General features: G+C 43.7%; 2 protein-coding genes across 2 annotated transcripts; both read left to right on the top strand.

Moving 5' to 3' along the window:
- The first annotated feature begins 237 nt into the window (after positions 1 to 237).
- LOC139830466 (uncharacterized) lies at positions 238 to 1,088 on the top strand. Its single transcript, XM_071818580.1, has one exon. It carries the CDS (start codon positions 336 to 338, stop codon positions 798 to 800), a length of 465 nt encoding a protein of 154 aa, XP_071674681.1. The 5' UTR covers positions 238 to 335; the 3' UTR covers positions 801 to 1,088.
- Positions 1,089 to 3,614: 2,526 nt separating this feature from the next.
- On the top strand, positions 3,615 to 4,346 carry LOC127292323 (uncharacterized). The gene has a single exon (XM_051321693.2). It carries the CDS (start codon positions 3,712 to 3,714, stop codon positions 4,171 to 4,173), a length of 462 nt encoding a protein of 153 aa, XP_051177653.2. The 5' UTR covers positions 3,615 to 3,711; the 3' UTR covers positions 4,174 to 4,346.
- The last annotated feature ends 18,317 nt before the right edge of the window (positions 4,347 to 22,663 follow it).

Genomic DNA, 22,663 nt, shown 5'->3' on the forward strand with positions numbered 1-22,663 from the left:
CAATCCGGACGAAACTTTCGCTGAATTTGGGCGTGGGGAGCGCCAACGAGTGGAGATGCTCTAAACTTTGCCTAGCACATACGAGAAACGACATTTACTCCAGCCGTCCGAAATTTACTCCCCCTGGATATCCTGGCAGCCGTTCACTACAGCAATACATCACTCGCCTCATTTACAAGTTACAACCCCCTCCATCTGCCCCGATCTCTCCGCCGTACTACTCCGCCGCCTATTTAAACCTCGTACTCCACCGTTCCACAACCACAGCAGCAGGATCGATCTCGCACAGGCACAACACATAGAGGAAACCATAGAATCTAGCTAGCTAGAGCGCCATGGCCAAGAAGTGCTTTGGCACTGTCGTCGCACCCCTCCTCCTGCTCTCCCTCGCTGTAGGGGCGCACGCCGTGGCAGCGGCCAGGACCGCGCCTGCTGGGGGCACGGCGGAGGCCTCGCTTCCGGCCGCTGCCGCCACGGAGAGCAGCGCCAGTGCAGGAGTTGCGGGAACGGCGGACGCGAAGAACCTGTTCGTGGGAGTGGGAGGCATGGGGGACCTGCCGGGCTTTCCGGCCGTGGGCGGCGGCTACGGCGGGGGCTTCGGCAACAACGGCGCCGGCGTCTTCACCGGCGTCACGGGCCCGCTGGGAGGCGTCGGGGGCGGCGTGGGGAGCGTCGGGCCAGTCGGCGGCGTCGGTGGCACCGGAGGGGTCCCGTTTGGTGGGTTCGCCGGCGGCGGCGCCCCGTTCGGCGGGGTCGGCGGCGGGTACGGCGGCGGAGGCGCCGGCGGCGTCACGCCTTGAGCACATGCACATGGTAGCATATTCCTGCAGGGTCGGGGCATGGACGTCCGCGTTGTACGTAGGTGCGGTGCATGGGCATGGCGCATCGCGCTTGCGTACGCCAGCATAGACGTCTCCCTTGGCTTCACGCAGTACAGAAGATGTTAACTGCAGACTGGTCGTGCAGACGTGCAGTGACTGTCTGTGCGTGTGCGTCTTTGTAACGCTCGGCCAGTGTAGTCTGGTATCAGACAAATTAGACCATCTCTAACAGTAACCGAAAAATTCAGAACGAAAAAAAATTCAGTCTGTCGAAAAGGACGCTTAGGATGATTTTGCGCGAGATTTTGCCACTCGCGCAGAACAGAAACCGTAACCACGAACTGGAAAAACAAAATTAAAATGTCGCGGGAGAATTCGTTGATGAACAGATATATATGATACTTTGATTCTCCGATTGAGCATCAAAATTTACATAATATGTACTACAAACGTAAATTAAGTACTAGCCCTAACCGCGCGAACTAATTCCGACCAAAAAGAGGCCCCGATGGCCTCTGCACGCGGCGGTGCCGGTGGTGGCGGAGGAAGGTGTCAAGGCGGACGAGGGCGTCGACGCGGAGGACGGTGAGGACCTCCTATACGAGGAGTCAAGCTCGAGATAGTCGAGCTTGACGCGGCGGACGCGCTCCTCCCGGCGCGCCGCCTCGTACTCCCGCACTTGGCGGACGGCGTCGGCCTCCTCCCGGCGCCAGCGAGCGCGGCCCTCCGCCTCCATGATCGCCGCCACCTGCACGATCACGGCGTCCTCCTCGTCAGAGCCGTGGACGTAATCCCCCTCGGAGAATGTTGACTCGCGCGCGATGACGGCGTCTTCCTCCTCTGAGCGCGGGGGCGGATCGAACTATCGGAGGAGGAGCCCTCGCCTCAGTTGTTCCCGTACTTGGCGAGCTTGCATGGGGGCGTGAGCCCCCAACTCATCCACCGGTGGGCGCTGCGCTTGCGCGCGCCCTCCGAGCGGTTGAACTTCCGATGTTCCGCCTCCGTGCGAAACAAGGGGGGCCGCGGTGGCAAGTCCCTACCGCCCAAACCTGCGCCACCTCGTCTAGAGCTACCGCGCGAGCCCATGGGGTGGCGTAGCTTGGGTGAAGAGACGCTTCAGCGCGGTGGATTCCTCGTCGGAGAAGGTGGGTGGTGGCGGCTTAGCGGGTGACAGCGGCGGAGGGGAGTATAGTTTGGAAACCGAACTCCCCTCCGTGGCCCGTTTAAATACGGGGCGGTCGTCGAGTTTCTCGGGCCCCCAAACTCTGCTTACGGGCCAGACCGTGAGTTCGGGCTCCGTTCTGGGTCTTTTTCCTCCCGAACTCGTAAACTCGCCGGAATAATACGGTTCCGGCTCATTTTACGGGTACTGTTAGAGTTGCTCTTAGTGTGGTATGTCTGTCATGTGGTTTTCGTGATACTTCCTCCGTTTCAAAATATAAGGCGTCTAAGGATTAGGTAAAAGCCAACATTTTTTTAAGTTTGACCTAGTTTATATCTACATTTACAATACTGAATCAATATCAATAGATTCGCTATAAACTATATTTTCTTAATATATCCATTAGATATTATGGATGTAAATATGTTTATCTAAATATTTGATCAAAGCTTTTAAGATTTGACTTTTGACCAATGCTTAGACGCCTTATATTTTAGGATGGAGGAAGTATATTTCAACTCAGTGTGTGCTTGCTGTTCCAAAACTGACAAACGTACACTAGCTAGTTTACTTGCGTGCGTGTTTTCTCAATGTGGCTATTTTTACGTCATGGAAATTAGACTAAGATGTCATCTTTCGCTCATATATACTGATGCACACGGCGTAGTGCTAGTCCCTCCAGGCCTCCACTAACAAAAAGGAAGGCTGATATATACTCAGTAAACCAAAAGTATAGAATAAAATTAAATCCGTGGTGTTGGTAGCCAAAAATAGTTTTATTCTTGTTTATCCTAATTAACTAGCTCGGTGGCCCTCGCAAATGTGAGGCATCGTCTTCGGTTTGTTGAAATAGATGAATACATGCATTTATGCTTTTGCATAGTCGGTTTTATAGCCTAAACAAAATATTAGGTTTGAACACACTTTTTAATCATATTTAATTTTTGTGTAGCACGCTATTTACATAAACTTGCACTCTTTTTATGCCGTGCTTGAGTTACAAACTTGAAGCAAAGTTTAGTTGAGTAAGACCTAAAGATGTATACTGTACGATCTTTTGAATGAAACAGCAAAATAAATGTTTTTAATGGAGAGTTAGGCCAAATAAAGAGTTAGAATTTCCCAATTACTTTGAGCTGATATGTGTGCCTCATAATTACTTTCTCCATTATGAAATGCAATATTCTCAATCCGATCCGATATATAATAGTGCGACATTTTGGGTATGTGTAGTATGTAGAAGAAACTTTAATAATTATTTGATATGAATTTTTTGTTCATTGATTCTTCCAACTGTATCAAGTTTTGTCAATGTGGCTTATTAAGCAAAGACCTAATTTGCCTTCTTAATTCTTTTCATGTTACTACTACCTGACCCATTTATGTTATTCACTGGAGTCATGTTCTATTTATATTGTTCATCGATCACTGCACATCCAATGGACTTATTATTGGATTTGTGTTCAAACCAAATATGTTATTTATTTTAAATTATTCGGCATCTTGGTGTCCCATCTCCTCGTCTCGCCTACTCCCTCTGGATCCTGAACAACCGTTCACTACAGCAGTACAGCACTCGCCTCATTTACAGCCCCCTCCATCTGCCCCGATCTCTCCGCCGCCTATTTAAACCACGTACTCCACCACTCCACAACCACAGCAGTAGCATCGATCTCTCGCACGCACAACACATAGAGGAAACCATAGAATCTAGCTAGCTAGAACGCCATGGCCAAGAAGTGCTTTGGCACTGTCGCACCCCTCCTCCTGCTCACCCTCGCTGTAGCGGCACACGCCGTGGTGGCGGCCAGGACCGCGCCTGCTGGTGGTGCAGCTGAGGCCTCGCTTCCGGCCGCTGCCGCCGCAGAGAGCGGCGCCGGTGCAGGAGGCGCGGGAGCGGCGGACGCGAAGAACCTGTTCGTGGGCGTGGGAGGCATGGGGGACCTGCCGGGCCTCCCGGCCGTGGGCGGCGGCTACGGCGGGGGCTTCAGCAACAATGGCGCAGGCGTCTTCACCGGCGTCACGGGCCCGCTCGGCGGAGTCGGCGGCGGCGTGGGGAGCGTCGGACCAGTCGGAGGCGTCGGTGGCGCCGGAGGGATCCCGTTCGGAGGGTTCGCCGGCGGCGGCTCCCCGTTCGGCGGGGTCGGAGGCGGGTACGGCGGCGGGGGCGCCGGCGGCGTCACACCTTAAGCTGAGGCACCTCGTAGCCAATTCCTGCAGAGCCGGGGCATGGACGTCCGCGTTGTACGTAGATGCGGTGCATGGGCATGGCCCACCGCACCTGCGTACGCACGCATAGACGTGTGGCTTGCCTTAACAGAACCTGTTCGTGCTGTTGGAGAATATGTTTCTTGGTGTGTGCCTGTTACAGTGTTCGTGTGTATGTGGCAGGGCAGCCATGGGCGGAGCTTCAGCCCGGCATGCCCGGGCAGCTGCCCGGGCTCCCCTTCGTCCGGCAAGCGCGCAAACCACATGTCATTATGCGTTAATTAGTGAGAGGATAAAGCGATGCATGCTGCTTGCCCGGGCAAAGACTCCACTGTTATGTTCCGTTGTTTTCTGGTCCAGCCCAATAAAATAACTAGCGTGAGAGACCACTGGAAGCTGGCCCAAATCCGGGCAGTTATATAGCTCCATGATTTAGTTGTTCGTCTGCACAGTCTTCTCGTGATTTTGTTGAATCTTTAATTTCAAAAATCTTGCAAGTTTCACTTTTGGTTTTTGATTGAGGATTTGGACATCTAGAATTTTATTTGTGATTCATATTGTCCAGCGAGCTAGGAGTACTACTTATCATATTCAATTTAATTTTTCGCGCTTCCGAACTATTATAAATGTACAATTCTCAATTTACAGTGGTGCTTATTTTTAGATTATATATATATATCCAAATATCCGACTGTCATTTTCGTTTTTCTTGCTTAGTTTATGGTTCGCCCAGGCTCCGATTTTTTCCTGGCTCCGCCACTGAGGGCAGCGACACGTTGCTGTACTGTAGTACGTCGTTGTAGTGTTTCTCCAGGGTAGTCTCATGCACTATCTGACATGTTAGTGGTGGTATCTCATTTGCTGTTCGTGATGTGTCATGTGTCTCAACTCTCAACTCTGTGATTTCTGTTCCAAAACTGACAACGTACTCACTGGTGTGCAAGTGCAACAGATACAAAAAAAAATAACCAGATTATAAGTAAGAAAAGGCTGATATATGATCAATAACCAGAACAAGGTTCTAGGGTGCTGCCCAGGCCCCAGTGGATGTCAGCTTAGCAAAAAAGTTGTATGTGCGATTCTCCAGCTAGAAGTTGGTTAGTTTGGCTGTTAACATGTAATAATTGTATGTGCGATTCTCCAGCTAGAAGTTGGTTAGTTTGGTTGTTAACATGTAATAATCTCAAAATAGGACTGCATAAAAGACCTGAATATGGTATGATGGAAGTTTGATCTGGTTTTAGAATGGAACCGGGCTATGCCATTTTCTTCTAAAAAAAATAACCAGAAGAAGAATACAATTTAATCAGTGGGGCTTTGTAGATATAAAATAGTTTTCTAGTTGTTTTTCCTATTGATTCAAAGTTTAGGGTGCAGGTCATCCTAGAGAGATGTGCTTTCTGCAAGTTTGGTTGGCATCTTTTTACCGCATGGTGATTTTGCTTTTTGATTGTGCGTGCACTACAGGGACCTTTGAATTAAGGTGTCGAGTGGGATTCCACTAAAATCTCACTTATACTCATTTAGCTTTTTTTAAAAATGCACTAGAAAAATCAAAATAAAGTACAAGTAAAATTTACGGGGGATCCCACTTGATACTCGATATATCTAGCGCTGACTCTCCTGGATTGTTTTAAGTTGTCCACGGAAGTAAAAGAAAAAAAGTTTTGGCGGAGGGCACGAGCAACTTCATCAACCTCACGGCCGGCGAGGGGATGAACGCCAGCCCTGGCGCTGACCCTAATACGGTCATGAAGGAAGAGGGAGATGACGGCGGAAGTACCCACCAACCGACACCAACTACGACAAGGCGTACGAGTGATTCATCCACGCCTCCCCGGTTAATTTTGTTTTAAACTTAGTTTAACAAATTCATCTTTGTAAAATATAACAAAAAATAAAGTTTGGTGAAAATTTTCTAAATCCTATGGGGGCGTTATGTCCTACGTCTCTCGCTGACGGCGTATCAATCCTGAGGCCCCATACTACCAACTCTATACGAACTATGGAGACACGACTGAAGATGCTCTAGCTGTTCTAATAGAACAAATACAATATATTCGAATTAGCTGGCTATAAGAGCATCTTCACCGACGCTCCCGATAGCATTTTGGGGGTCGGCAGTGAAAATGGGCTCGCACTGGTGCGCCCCGAACGGCGCTGGAGAATTTTGGAGCCCAATAGAATCGCCGGCAACCCCGTGCTGGCCCCTTCGCCAAGGGCGCGAATCGGGTGCGCTGGCACCTCACGGCACATCTGAAAATGAGCGTGGGCTCCATCTGGCAGCCAGACACACCGATTTCCCACCTCCTACACACGCCCGAGCCGACTCCCACCCCTCTAGATCGCCATCGTCACCGTCGCCGCCGCGGCCCCCTGCTTGCAATAGACACCGCCGACTGTCTAGGAACCGCCGTCCATCGACACGGCCGCGACCCCCTCGATCGGCTGCCACTGTTTCGCCCGGAAAAGAGCTCGCCGCCACCGCGATAGTATCGCCCGACCCGCAAGGTGTTCGTCCGATTGTCGTGATGGACATCGACGATGAGATGATGGTGCAGCTGTTCACGGAGGAGCAGAACGCCCAGGCTGTTCAGCGACAACAACAACAGCTGATTCTGACGAACATGATGCGCGTTCACCAGCCTTTCTTCGCCGTGCCTCGGCACGGCGGCTCAAAGCTAGGCAAGAGGAGGACATCAACCGGCATCGTGAAGCCGACACAATGCTGCTTGACGCCGACTACTTCAACAACAACGTGACTCATTCACCGAAGGAATTTTGGCGCTGGTTTAGGATGAACTATGAGCTGTTCTTGAAGATTGTCCACGGCGTCAAGGAGTACGACAAGTACTTCATGGCCCAGAAAGATTGCACAGGTTTGTAGGGCTTCACATCAATTCAGAAGTGCACTGCTGTAATGTGTTGTCTTGCATATGGAACTCCCCCAGATACAGCCAATGACTACCTACAGATGGCAGAGTCGACATGTACAGAGACTCTCTACAGGTTCTGTCGAGCCGTCATAGCGGTGTTTGCTAAAGAGTATTTGTGAGCACCAAGAGAAGATGATATAGCTCGGATCCTGCAAAAGAATGCAGCAAGAGGGTTTCGTGGGATTCTCGGAAGCATTGACTGTATACATCGGGGCTGGAAGAATTGCCCTTTTGCTTGGCATGGGATCTACAAGGGGCATACTCGTGAGTGCAGTGTCATTCTTGAGGCAGTGTCAGACCATGAGCTTTGGATTTGGCATGCATTTTTTGGCATGGAAGGAACAAACAATGATATCAACGTGTTGCGGCGCTCTTCGGTGTTTGTCAGGCTAGCTGAGGGACAAGTTCCTATCGTGAACTTTGAGGTAAACGGCCACGCATACAGCAAGGGGTACTATCTAGTTGATGGTATCTACCCAACGTATGCTACATTTGTGAAGAAAAGTCCCTCTCCATTAAACGAGATGGAAGCATATTTTGCAACATGCCAGGAAGCCGCACGCAAGGATTTGGAGCGTGCTTTTGGGATGCTTCAGTAGCGTTTCGCCATTGTCAAGTACCCTGCTCTCACTTGGTCTGAGGCACATATGTGGGAGGTGATGAATGCCTGTGTGATCATCCACAACATGATCATTTAGAGCGAGCGCGACGCACCTGTGCAGATTGATCATCCATTTGATTATCAAGGGCCACTAGCTGAGGTAGAGTATGTACCCCAAGAATTTACTGATTTTCTTCATATGCACAATGAAATTCGAGATGCAGGTGTCTATGCCCAGCTGAAGGCGGGTGTAGTTGCGCATTTGTGGGCGAGGAGAGGAGCACCCAACAATGCATGATTTTATTTCTATTTGTTTGCATGTATGAATAATTTAAGTACTATTTGTTTGTCGGGTTGTATGAATAATTAAAGTACTATTTATTTGATTGATTGTATGAATAATTTAATTATATTTGTGATTGTATGAATAAAATGTGATTGATATGTTGTTTCAAAATATTGTAAAAAGAAAGAAAAAATGGGGACCGTCGTTTGGGAGGTGTCGGTGTGGGAACAGCCTTCCCAAATGGAAGATGCACTGCCCCCCCCCCCCCCCCTCCAAACAGAGGTGTCGGCGCCCCTGCCGCCGCCTATTTAGGGGCTACCGGTGGAGATGTTGTAAGTACTAAAATAGTATATTGTTGTTTAGTTGGAGAAGAGATAAGAGGAGAGAGAATGGAAGTGGACTCTAATGCAAGAGTGTTTTTATGCACTTTGTGAGAGTGGGTGATGAAACATGTATCACTAAAGTAGTATTTTTTATATCTCATTATTGTACGTGTTAGATACAAGATTAGCTACATATTGTTGGAGATATGTCCAAGAGGCAATAATAAAATGGTTATTATAATATATCTTTATGTTTATGATAATGTTTACATACCATGCTATAATTGTATTAACCGAAACATTGATACATGTGTGTTATGTGAACAACAAAGAGTCCCTAGTAAGCCTCTTGTATAACTAGCTTGTTGATTAATAGATGATCATGGTTTCGTGATCATGAACATTGGATGTTATTAATAACAAGGTTATGTCATTATATGAATGATGTAATGGACACACCCAATTAAGCGTAGCATAAGATCACGTCATTAAGTTATTTGCTATAAGCTTTCGATACATAGTTACCTAGTCCGACCATGAGATCATGTAAATCACTTATACCGGAAAGGTACTTTGATTACATCAAACGCCACTGCGTAAATGGGTGGTTATAAAGGTGGGATTAAGTATCCGGAAAGTATGAGTTGAGGCATATGGATCAACAGTGGGATTTGTCCATCCCGATGATGGATAGATATACTCTGGGCCCTCTCGGTGGAATGTCGTCTAATGTCTTGCAAGCATATGAATAAGTTCATAAGAGACCACATACCACGGTACGAGTAAAGAGTACTTGTCAGGAGACGAGGTTGAACAAGGTATAGAGTGATACCGATGATCAAACCTCGGACAAGTAAAATATCGCGTGACAAAGGGAATTGGTATCGTATGTGAATGGTTCATTCGATCACTAAAGTCATCGTTGAATATGTGGGAGCCATTATGGATCTCCAGATCCCGCTATTGGTTATTGGTCGGAGTGAGTACTCAAACCATGTCCGCATAGTTCACGAACCGTAGGGTGACACACTTAAGGTTGGATGTTGAAATGGTAGAACTTGAATATGGAATGGAGTTCGAATATTTGTTCGGAGTCCCGGATAAGATCCCGGACATCACGAGGAGTTCCGGAATAGTCCGGAGAATAAGATTCATATATAGGAAGTCATTTTATAAGATTTAAAATGATCCAGAAGGTTCTAGAAGGTTCTAGAAAAGTCCGGAAGAAACCACTAAGGAAGGCGGAGTCCCGGAGGGACTCCACCTCCCATGGCCGGCCAACCCTAAGGGGGAGGAGTCCCAAGTGGACTCCCCTAAGGGGGCCGGCCACCCCCTCCCAAGGAAGGGTGGGAATCCCACCTCTAGTGGGAGTCCTAGCTTGGGTAGGTTTCATGTGATATGGAAGGTTTTGGTTTGGGGTCTTATTCGAAGACTTGTAGACCAACTCTTGGGTGTTCCACCTATATAATGAGGGCCAAGGGGAGGGGGCCGGCAACCCCAACACCACAAGGTGGCCGCACCCCTATAGTGGCCGGCGCCCCCCTCTCCCCAAACCCTAGCCGCCCCACTCCTCCTTCTTCCCCGCACGCTTAGCGAAGCTCCGCCGGGATTCTCCACCACCACCGACACCACGCCGTCGTGCTGCCGGAGTCAAGAGGAGCTACTACTTCCGCTGCCCGCTGGAACGGGGAGGTGGACGTCATCTTCATCAACAACCGAACGTGTGACCGAGTACGGAGGTGCTGCCCGTTCGTGGCGCCGTGATCAAGATCTTCTACGCGCTTTTGCAAGCGGCAAGTGAACGTCTACCGCAGCAACAAGAGCCTCATCTTGTAGGCTTTGGAATCTCTTCAAGGGTGAGACTCGATAATCCCCTCGTTGCTACCGTCTTCTAGATTGCATCTTGGCTTGGATTGCGTGTTCGCGGTAGGAAAATTTTTGTTTTCTATGCAACGAATCCCTACAGTGGTATCAGAGCCGTGTCTATGCATAGATGGTTGCACGAGTAGAACACAATGGTTTTGTGGGCGTTGATGCTCTTGTTGTCTTTAGTTTGAGTACTTTGCATCTTTGTGGCATAGTGGGATGAAGCGGCCCGGACTAACTTTACATGACCGCGTTCATGAGACTTGTTCCTCGTTCGACATGCAACTTGTATTGCATAAGAGGCTTTGCGGGTGTCTGTCTCTCCTACTATAGTGAAGATTCAATTTACTCTTCTATTGACAACATTAGTATCATCGTTGTGGTTCATGTTCGTAGGTAGATTAGATCTCTCTCGAAAACCCTAAACCACGTAAAATATGCAAACCAAATTAGAGACGTCTAACTTGTTTTTGCAGGGTTTGGTGATGTGATATTGCCATAATGTGATGATGAATATGTATGAGATGATCATTATTGTATTGTGGCGACCGGCAGGAGCCTTATGGTTGTCTTTAAATTTCATGTTGAGTAGTATTTCAAATTAGTTGTAATAGTTGCTACATGAGGTGAACAACCATGAAGACGGCGCCATGAACCTTGACGCTACGCCGACAATGATGGAGATCATGCCCGTTGATGATGGAGATCATGTCCGTGCTTTGGTGATGAAGATCGAAGGCGCAAAGACTAAAGGGCCATATCATATCACATATGAACTGCATGTGATGTTAATCCTTTTATGCATCTTATTTTGCTTAGATCACGACGGTAGCATTATAAGATGATCCCTCACATTAATATCAAGATAATAAAGTGTTCTCCCCTCGTATGCACCGTTGTACAGTTCGTCGTTTCGAAGCATCTCGTGATGATCGGATGTGATAGACTCAACGTCCACATACAACGGGTGTAAGCCATGTTGCACACGCGGAATACTTGGGTTTGCTTGACGAGCCTAGCATATACAGACATGGCCTCGGGACAACGGAAACCGAAAGGTTGAACACGAGTCATATGGATGATATGATCAACATGTTGATGTTCACTATTGAAGCTACATCATCTCACGTGATGATCGGTTTTGGTGTAGTGGATTTGGATCGTGTACCACTTAACAACTATGAGGGATGTTGTATTAAGTGGGAGTTCATTAGTAATTAGATTAAAACATGAACTAATTATCATAAACATAGTCTGGGTAGTATTTTGAATTAATTTTGTAGTATTGGTATCCGTTTACTACTATGCGCTAGTCTTGTAATTGAGATAGAAATTCTGTTAAAATCTGATAAGAAACTTTACGGATTGGTACCGTATTGTTAAAGAATCAAGAATTGATTAAGTCCTATTGCAAACTTTTAGTAAACCTCACATTGTTGATTCAAAGAGCTATTGTTTCAATTAGTACCTAAAGTTATCTTGTCTCCGTGAAACTTGAAGTTCAAATCTGTTTGAAAAGTAAGGAGCTGAAAATTTAGTTTTCAGAAATAATCAAGGTATAAGATATATGTGATATCTAAGACCTTATTGCAAGATGATAGAATATAAATTTGGTGAGACTACATAAACTCATAAGTTTTATGGGAATGTATGAAGGTTGAAGACGCCAGGCGTCACAATCCTCCAACTATTGGGGCACTAATAATATTCGCATATCCATGAAGTTATCATCCTTAGTATGCACCGTTGCTAAGACTCATCGTTTCGAAGCATCACGTGATGATCGGGTGTTATAGATTCTACGTGTGCATACAATGGGTGCAAGCCAGATTTGCACATGTGAATACTAATATTAAACTTTATGAGCCTAGCATGTACAGACATGGTCTCATAAAGTCATCATGATACAATGGATAAATTATGAGTGAAATTGTTCATCATATTACAAAGTTACTAATAGTGAAATCCGGAACACTTGTCATATGATGATCAACTTCAAAGGAAGAACCTCAAGGTTATTGGTATTTGACCAACAAACGTAGAAGTTATTGATGTTGAAGTGTTTTTCTGAATAATGAGGAAAACTAAAAGAGAAACTACAAAAGATTATTGGCAGAAAGAAAGAAAAGACTAGAAAGTCTAGCTCAGGTGTATATAAATGATATACATGTTATGGATGTATTCCTCGTTTGGTCACACAATGAAATTCTTGGGTATTTTTACCATATTGGTTGGTATGAAGTGTCATACAAAACAACGCAATATAAGAATACAATGGCCTAAGTGACTGGCAAGGAATATGATAGGAATACACGTCTGGAACAAAAATAAAGTGTTATTATGTTCATCGTTGGCATTCTATCTAGCCCTTAGAATTTATAATAAAGAACTTAATAATTGTTATTTTGCTCTTGTCAAATAAAAACAATGAGTTGTTCAAATTATGACATTACTCCATGTACGATGGATAAGTTATTATAAATTTTAATGGTGAAACACACATACATAACACTGACACTAAAATGCCGTAATGCAAATGATTTGAATTCCACTTATTTGTGGAACCGCCATTTAGGTCATGTTGGAAAGGAACGCATGAAGAAACTCCATGCAAATGGATTATTGGAGTCATTTGATTTATGAATCATTTGGCGCTTGCAAATCTCTTCTAAAAGAAATGACTGAAATACCGTTCATAGGCCAAGTTTTGAACGGGCAACTAACTTAGTGGAAACATACATGATGATGCATATGGTTCACTGGGCATAGTTGTGTGCGGGAGATTCTTCTACTTCATGAAAACTTCAAACAATGAATTGAGTATATATATGTGGATATATTCGATAAGGAAGAAGTTTGAAACATTTGAATGGATTCAAATAAATTTCAGCATGAAGTGGAAATCATCGTAATAGAAAAGTCAAATATCTATGATTGGATCATAGTGGAAATATTTGAATTACGAGTTTTAGCGAACATCTAAGAGAGTTATGAAATTGTTCTACAACTCACATTTCTTGAAGTATCATAGTGATGATGAAGTATCCAAGAGATGTATCCAAACCTTGTTGGGTCAAATGATGAGATAAAATATTAATGCCATTATAATTTTTGTGGATTATGCTTTAGAGACTACCGCTTTTACACTAAATAGAGCATCATCATGATCCGTTGAAATGACACCATACAAAGTTATGGCATGGGTATAAACCCTAATAGTCCTTTCTTTAAATTTTGGTCTAATAGTTTACAACCAAAAATGGATAAATGTCTTTGTTGGTTATCCCAAAGAATTGATTGGGAATTCTTTCCACTATGAAATAAAAGACAAAAGTGTTTGTCAATGTTTCTTATTTTCAAGAAATTGTTTTCTAGCGAAGTATTTGAGTGGGAGGACAATAGAACTTGATATGGTTTATGAACCTGAGCATAATGATCAGAGTAGCGCAGCATCGGAAATGGTTCCGGAAGCGGCCACAACGATCATGGCTTCCATGACTACAAAGTGTTTTAGCCATGGAGATCGAAGTACTTATTGAACCTTGTAGGTGTGGTTTACTTTGTGATCAAATAAATGATTTGTGGACAAAGGATTGATTTTGAACAATGATAAACCAACTACGAACAAAGAAGTTATGATGGGCCCTAACTCCGTTAAAATGGCTATACGCCATGAAATCCAAGATAGATGAATACTTTTTGAAAGTAAATGGATCTATAAAATTGATGGACTTGGATGGAATATCCTTGAATAAGCTCGACTTGTCGAAAAATTGTTTACGACAAAGTTCAAAGAGTTGACTACGATAAAGATTAGATCTTCCGTAGCAATGCTTATAGTCTATGTGGATTATTCTAGTAATCACTACATATTTCTTTTATGAGATATGCTAGTAGGATGGCAAAATACATTACTTAACAGAAGTATGTATTAAAGGTGTATACAAGATACAACCAAGAGTTTTGCTGGTCCGTAGAATACTAGATAGGTATACAAACTTCAATTGGATGAAGTGAGACCGCGGAGTTGGAATCTTCACCAGATGAAATAATCAAAGAGTTTTTGATTTCATCAGAGATGATGAAGAGGCTTGCATTTGCAAGAAATTAAGTGGGAGCGCTGAGACATATTTATAATACTTTATGTAGATGACATATAGTTGGTTATAAATGATGTAATTATATATTTGATTAAAAGGTTTCATTGAAAATTAACTTTAATGAAAGGATATGGACTGAAAACATATTTAGTGTCAAGATCTATGAAGATAGATTAAAACACATAAATAGGTTTAAGTCAAAGTACATAAAATGGATATTGAAGTAGTTCAATATAGAAATATTAAGAAGGTGTTCTTTTCATACGAAGGTTTAACAAGACTTGAGTGTAATTGACACTCAATGAGTAAAAACACATGAGTGATTTTAGATCACGAATAATATGTACAAAATCAGATGTCCTATGCTCTAAAAAGTTAGGAGCATATACCAGAATGATTCATGTGATGATCATTGGACAAACAGTAAGAATATCCATGTGTGCTTTAGAAGAACCAAGGATACATATATAGTTTTATATGGGGTAATGACAAACAAATCGCTGTAAGGTGTTTCACCGATATTTGTTTGGTCACATATAAAAATAAAATTTTCAATCTCAAATTAGACTAAGTGTTGTTTAAAAGGTAGCACAATGAGTTAGAAGTTGTCTATGCTAGATTTAGAAGAGTTCTAAATATTGTGACGGATTCTACAAAACGAAGGCAGAGTATGTCATTGTTTTGACAATGACTGAGGATGTTAAGTCAAGAGGTTCTTTGAGAACTTGGTGTAGTTCCGATAGTGTCAGAACTTTGAAGCTATATTGTGTATGACAATATTAGTGACATATTTCAGACCGCGGAATTAAGGTTCCACCAGAAGACCAAACATATTTAATGCCGACTCATTTGGAAAATGAGTGATGCGTGAAGACGCAAATGAATTGCAAAATACATACGTTTCTGAGCATGTCAGATCCGTTGACTAAGACCTCTCCCGTAAGCAAAAAACATGATAAAGCACCGGAAGGCCAAGGTGTTATATCTTTACAAATGTAAACTAGATTATTGACTAGTGCAAGTGGGAGACCGTTGGAGATATGCCCAAGAGGAAATAATAAAATGGTTATTATAATATATCTTTATGTTTATGATAATGTTTACATACCATGCTATAATTGTATTAACCGAAACATTGATACATGTGTGTTATGTGAACAACAAAGAGTCCCTAGTAAGCCTCTTGTATAACTAGCTTGTTGATTAATAGATGATCATGGTTTCGTGATCATGAACATTGGATGTTATTAATAACAAGGTTATGTCATTATATAAATGATGTAATGGACACACCCAATTAAGCGTAGCATAACATCACTGTAATAACCCAGAACATAGGAACAACGAAGGGTAGATTTAGAAATGGGATGTGCATTTCATCGCAAAACGGGGGAAATTTTCGCGCCTTATTGCAACTAAACCTAAGAGGGATCGAGGTTCTCTCTCATTTTGCACTTAGGGTTAGGCATTGTGAGTTAGGGAAATTTCGACATGATCTCTTTTGTATCTTGTTGATTTGGGGAGTTGATTTCATTTGACAAGTGTCAATACATTTAACAATAAGTATTGAACAATATGAAAATAGAATTCATAATTTAAAACACAACTCATGAAATCAAACAACTTTGAATTTCAAAGTGAATAATAAATACAATATGTATTCCAGAATATATATTACATAAAGTAAAAGCTCATAAACAAAAACCTTGGGCTTTATTGATATCACAACACAAGTTACATTGTCTTTACAAAATTCTTGATACAAGAATCAATAAATAATAAACAGAAATAAAAAGGAAGATTACAATTTGATTCCTAAACTAAAACCTAGACTAAATGACTTGAAGTATATCTTCTGGCCATGTCCATCTTCACAAACCTGCAATAATCAAGCACCAACACTAGCCAGAATATAAGTGTTAGCTCAAGATTCAGTTTAGACAGTTAGCAAGTGACACAATATTCAGTTTGGATAGAACCAAGTCACAGCACACTTGTGCTTGTCCAAAACCAGGGACAGCACAAGATAAGGGCAGCAGCAGACCAAACCTGAGCACACACCAGGGCTCAAGTTTCAGCATATGAGAGCACACAGCTCAAGTGTGTCAAGCAACAGCAAGGCCATGCAAAAGCATAGTCACCAAGCATGCCAGGCTTGTGTGTCAATGCAGGGAGAGAAGTAGGGATCATATAAAAGGAGCACAAACCCTAAAACCAGTGACCAGTCGACCAGATAAGATCACCAGGTAAGGGTGAAGCCAAAAACAAGCATAGTTCATCTGTTCTTGAGCAAGAACAGAACCAACACACACAACCATTTAAGCCACCAGAGATCATGGTGACCTAGAAGATCATCCAAGCTCTGGAGGTGAAGGGCTGTGAACAAACCAAGTCTGCATCAACAAAGCATTACTTTCTAGGAGCTGGAACAAGGTATACCTAGTTCCTGGAAGAGATCCAATGGATCTAATCCATCATATGCATAAGCATGGGATGAGCAGATGCTCATATGGGTAGATCATCACTTGGTTTTCACCAAGGATTACTGCCAGTCCAAAAGGCTACTAAGATAGACACTATCCAGATACAGATCATGTGCACAGAGGCTAGAAAGCATGCACAGATGCACACTAGCAAGATCACATGCACAGATAGCACCAGTAGATAGCATAGATTAGCAGCTAAGACTACACAGAAGATCCTAAGCAAGCAACCATCAGAAACCCTAGAATTCTTCACAGACAAGCATATTGGCATTCATAGTTACTATGATTCCCTAATATGCAAGCAAAGTTGAGTAGCCAACAAGATCCAACAAACTAGGTGAGCAACCAGTCAGTAGCAAAGCTACTGAGGTCACATCACACTTAGCACCAATTAAAGAAAGCCAAATAGATCACATCACTATCCAGTAATGGATTCAGACCTTAACTGCTTGTAAAAGAATCATGAACAGCAAACTCATATACAAGCAAGACATTTAAATCATCACTGCATAAGCAGTTCATCAGAATTTAAGTAATACAAGCATGAATTTATCACAGATCCATGCTAAGCATGACAGCAGCATACTGTAAGCAATACAACTTAATTCATAGCCACTAGAGCAAGTCTAGATAGCTAGAAATAAGCAACAGCACAAGTAAGCAACAGCACAGTGATGCTTGAGCATCAGCATCACTAGATAATTGATTCATATAGCCACAGAATTAGCCAGTAAGCAATCACTGACAAGCTATTGATCAAATTGATCAATCATAGCAAGCCAAGCTACACAGAGGGATTAGCCAACAAGCAAGAAATGATCCAATGGATCATTGGCTTGCAGAATTAGTCCTGTATCATATCAGAGGCACCTCGGCACACACACAAGTGTCACGTATGCAACACAAGTACACCTAGACAAGCAAGTATGATAAACAAGTAAGCATATCAAGCCCATAAGCATGAACAAGAAGGTATATCAAGCCATAAGCAAGCACAAAGATAGCATGGCAAGTGTAGAGCAAGCTAGGAGTAGCAGAGAAGCAAGCATAGCATGAACAGCAAGCAAATCGACATGTGCCGGTGCAAGAATCGGTAATCCGACCATGAGCTTGCGATAAACCGAAGCATGAGAAGATTGCGCAGCAGTAGCATGACTCTAGATGATCACAAGATCACCAGAGAGTGACATAGCATGAGGAGGAAGAAGCACAGTAACAAGGGGAGGCGCACAGAAGAGAAGGAGGAGGAGCAGAAGACCTTACCCGCGCCTGGAGGCAGAAGTTATGGCATGGCGAGGCAGTGCCCGCGCGGCCATAGCAGCTGCAAAGCCAGGGTAGTCGCCGGCGTTACGCCAACGAACACCACCACAGCAGCACAGCAGGGAGACGACGGCACAGGCGCTGCAAGCAGCACCCGCGCCAGGTCGGTCTCGGAAGCACACACGTCGTCGGCGAGGACGAGATCTCGCCGGAGTTCGTCGAGGCGATTCTCCAGTGGATCCAGATCGAGGCGATTCGCCAGGAGAGGACGAGAGGGGAAAAACGGCGCGGACAGATCGATAGATCTGCTCGCCACGGGGTCGCCAGAGGCTAGGGTTAGATCGAGTGAGGAGAGGGCCGAGTGAGAGTGAGTGAGGTGGGCCGCTTCGGCGCCACCGAACCCAAAAGGGGGCCAGCCTATTTGGGCCGTCCCTGGGTTTGAGTTATTGGGCTGGGCCCAATATGAGTCCAGAGGGGTATTTTGGTCTTTTACATTTAATAAAAGATCAAAACTTTACCAAATTTTAATAAATCATAAACAACTCTAAAAATCCAATAAAAATTGGATTTATGAATGAAAAATAAATCTTAACAAGAATAAAATATGAAATGGAATTTATGAAACAAATTCAAAATAATGAATTTTCAGAATTTAAATAATAACTTGGAATTTTAAATTATTATTTCCTTGTATTTTAAATTCAAGGAAAAATCTCCAATAAGTTCAAATACTTATTTTCAAATATTTCAAAAGGAAAGTCTATAATTCCAAGTCATTTCTTTTGAAAAAGGGTATTTTCCCGGAAAAATACTATATTCCTTTTTATTCCAAAAACTATAGAGATAACTCTATTTCAAATTATTTTTGGAATGACTAAGGTAATTATCAAGTAAAATCATTTTACTTTGAAATGTTGTACTTTGTGTGAATTACAATGATTAATACTTGTAAATTAATTGTAAATTACCGTCAAAGACATAAATCTTAAATACAACCCTAAATTGTAATAACTCAACGGGGTAAAGGGATTCAACATAAAATAATACATCCATGATTGCATTATTTGATTTTATAACATTGTCCTTACCGGACAATGATGCTTCTTCTGAGAACCCGAGGTCCAGGTTCCATCAACTGCATTGAACTGCACTATCTCGCAGTCCACAGGCAAGTTCACCCTTGCTCATGTCAACTTGATTATTTTCTATTACTTTAAAGCAAAGCTATATACTTATCATTCCTGCATCGCAAATGAAATGATATTTTTCAACTATGAATATGACTATGTGGCTGGCAATGGAACCATGGTATGTGTTGATATGGTGGAGGTTCCATTGCAATGGGTTATATCACCCTAGGATTAATTACCAATGCCGTCCAGTGATTCTAGCGCCGTACAAATCGCGTTGACCATGAGATCTATAATGGCTCTGGGAAAGCCAGCTGTATCTTTTCCCTTCTGCACGCCAACGGATCGGAGAGACGGTGGGGTCTTTAGGCACTGCCGCAATAGGTTGGGAAATCCTTTTAAATCCCCATCCATTGGTGATGTTAATCTCTTCCGATCTATGAGGGATTGTCCGGAGTACACCATGAGTAAAGCCGTATTATCGGAGGAAAGTCTACTGGAGGTGTACGGTCGGACAAAAGGGTGGGTTTGCAGTCGCGGAGAACGCGGTGTGGGCTTGGATCTTTATACCTGGCCTCACACCAAAGGAAGTGTGAACGGGGGCAAGTCCCTGCGGATGGCAAAAAGGGTGAGATCTCTTGTGGGAAAAGTAACGCACCTCTGCAGAGTGTATCAAATTGTGGCTGTCACTCCTTGTTCCGGGAAGGGAACTGCGAACGCGGCAGGAAAGGAACTCCACGAAGTTCTGGTCAACCTGTGAAGACTGACGGGCATAGTTTTCATAATAAAAGCAACCTTTTGAAGAAATGTTTTCAAAACATGCATTGACCTGCGATTTCCTGATCAATGGTCGTAGCTAGTGCATCAAACACCTTTTATTCTTTTAGAACTTGCTGAGTACCTCTGTACTCACTTTCTTTCGACACCCTTGCTAGACTGTGATCCTGAAGCGGAGGCTATCAACGATGGAGCACCAGAAGGAAGCTACGAGTTGGTCTACGATGAACCTGATCTTACCGGCGGAGTGGAAGGCGTAGACTATGGGATAGTCTACGGACCAGATGACACGGAGGTGGAGGAGTAGTGACATACCCTAGTATCTTAGAGCCGAGCAACGTAGAACTTACCTAAATAAGTTGTTGAGCTCTTTATATTTGTTATGAGTTGTAATCGTACTTAAGTAGTATCTTAGGGTGTTCTCATAGGACCTGTGAGAATACCAACTTGTTAAGACAATGTTTGTAATAAAGTATGGAGTGTTATGACCTGCAATGTTTCTGTTGTACCACTCTGAGGGATATGGCAATTTGTGAGGAAGCCCCTTCACAAAGATCATATCAACGACTTGTATACTACAACATGCAGTGGTATGCTGGGTCACCGCAGCTGGTATCAGAGCAAATGTTGCGACCTTAGGTTGGAAAAACCTAGTATAGGGAAGAAACCTGTAGGAGTCTAGTAGAAATAGTAAAGGATTCTCTAGAAATATGGTGATTATTCACTTGCGAATAGCAAAACCATATATTTTAGTGCGATAATTCTTTATTATAGCTATTATGATGCATTACCACTACTAATATTCTGCTTTTGTATACAGCCATAATGGCGAACACTTTTCCTAAGAGGACTTTGAGGAAGGTTGAGGGTTGGCTCGGTGATTATGATGGACCAATAACAGCTCTCCTGTGTGGGATGCTAAAGGAACTTCATTGCGATCCACGGATACCCGTTATCAAGTATACTTACTATGATGGGGAAATCCTAGCCAAGTGCAGAGTATCGGTCCAACTACCGGAAAAACTGCTGATGAGTCGTATAATGCCATACGGAGAAGCCAAAACTATCACCACAGCCTACCATATGGGCCTATTCAAGGCAATCCTTGAGATAAGGCAGCACAAGTCAGTAGAACTGCTATGTTCAGAGTTTTCTCATATACCTCATGCCGAGGAAGATGAGGATCCCACTCAGAATCATTTGGTGTTAGCACACAGAAGTCCTGAAGCTGCAGCACAGCACATGGATAGCTGTAAGTCTTTATTGACCACGATGTACCTTTTACACATGAAGATGAGAGGTGAGATTGACCACATGCTAGCTGAGTTCACGGACCCTGATAAAGTCCAAACTCGGATGCGTGATTTGAGGGCACAACCACAACATACTACACCCTTCTTTAACCCAGATAGTGATGTAGATTTGAGTGACCAGTGGTTCAAGAGAAATCTACCTACAAGAGATCCACTTACACCTAACTTTGTTCCGCACTATCCACGCGTGTCAGCATCGTATGATACTGGATATTGGGGAGACCACTCATGGAACATAAACTGCTCAGAGTCACCGATCGAGAACTCGACGGGTTGGCGTTTCGGGGAACCTTTCGGTGATGAGGAGGAGCCAATTCCATGTGATACAGGAGATGAGAGTGATGCGGTCAACCCGAATGTTAACCAAAGCTTTGAGCAGAAAGAGAAAGACACCAACTCCATTTCTTTAGATTTGGAGATGGGATTACCCAAAACATCCCAGTACGTCGTAGGTGAGAGTTCTGGAACAAAGAAAAAGAAGAAGAAGAAGATGAGGGGTCAAGTGAATAGGAATCCTCCATGGATGACTGGAGAAGAGGAGCTGTATTCCACTGGGGATATGTATGAGTCTTTATCTAGTTACTTTGGCATGACAGATCTCTGTCTCGGCACTTCGTCCGATTCAGACTACATACCTACGGGAAGAACCTTCATTCCGGACGGTCTTCGGAGGACAGACCGTTGTACCGGATGGACCCCAGGGATGTATGCGGAGGCGAATGAAGACGATGAGGAGTAGAGCTCCAAGAAAGAATAAAGTAATCTAGGTGGTATTGTAATAGAACGTATTTTAAATTTCCGTTGGCTTGGGCTTTGAGCCAAATAAGTGGTTTATATGTACCACATGTAATATAAGTTTGTGAGTGTGTTATGTATTATACGGTGTATATACATAATAAATGTTTGTTTTGGATTTGCTTCTTGATTTCATTGTGTGACTAGTTCTGGGCATTGAGTTGAGCTCAGAAAGCATTTGCATGGTGTAATTATGAGTAATCGCTCTTTGTTACAGGACTAGGGGAAATGGCGTTAGTAGAAACCGAAGAGGCTCGCAGAGAGCGGGAAGCCGAGAGAGAAAGAGGAAGCAAGATGCAAAGAAGCCTAGAGCAGTAAAAACGCACCACCACCACACCCAATGTTGCACCCAGACTTCCAACAGTATATGAGGTCAATGGAGGAGGATAGGAGCGTTACCGTGAAAGCCGTAGCAAAAACATGCAGGATTTCTTTACCCATGTCATTAATGATAGGGGTAATGAAGGCAAGGGAGTAACACTATCGGACTTCCAAAATGCAAGACCACTACCATTTACATCAGCTCCAGAACCAATGGACGCTGAAGATTGGCTCATGGATACTGAACGGAAATTGAAGACCGTTGGTTGCAACGATGA

This window comes from Lolium perenne, chromosome 4 (assembly GCF_019359855.2).
Source record: "Lolium perenne isolate Kyuss_39 chromosome 4, Kyuss_2.0, whole genome shotgun sequence".
Classification (NCBI taxonomy): domain Eukaryota; kingdom Viridiplantae; phylum Streptophyta; class Magnoliopsida; order Poales; family Poaceae; genus Lolium; species Lolium perenne.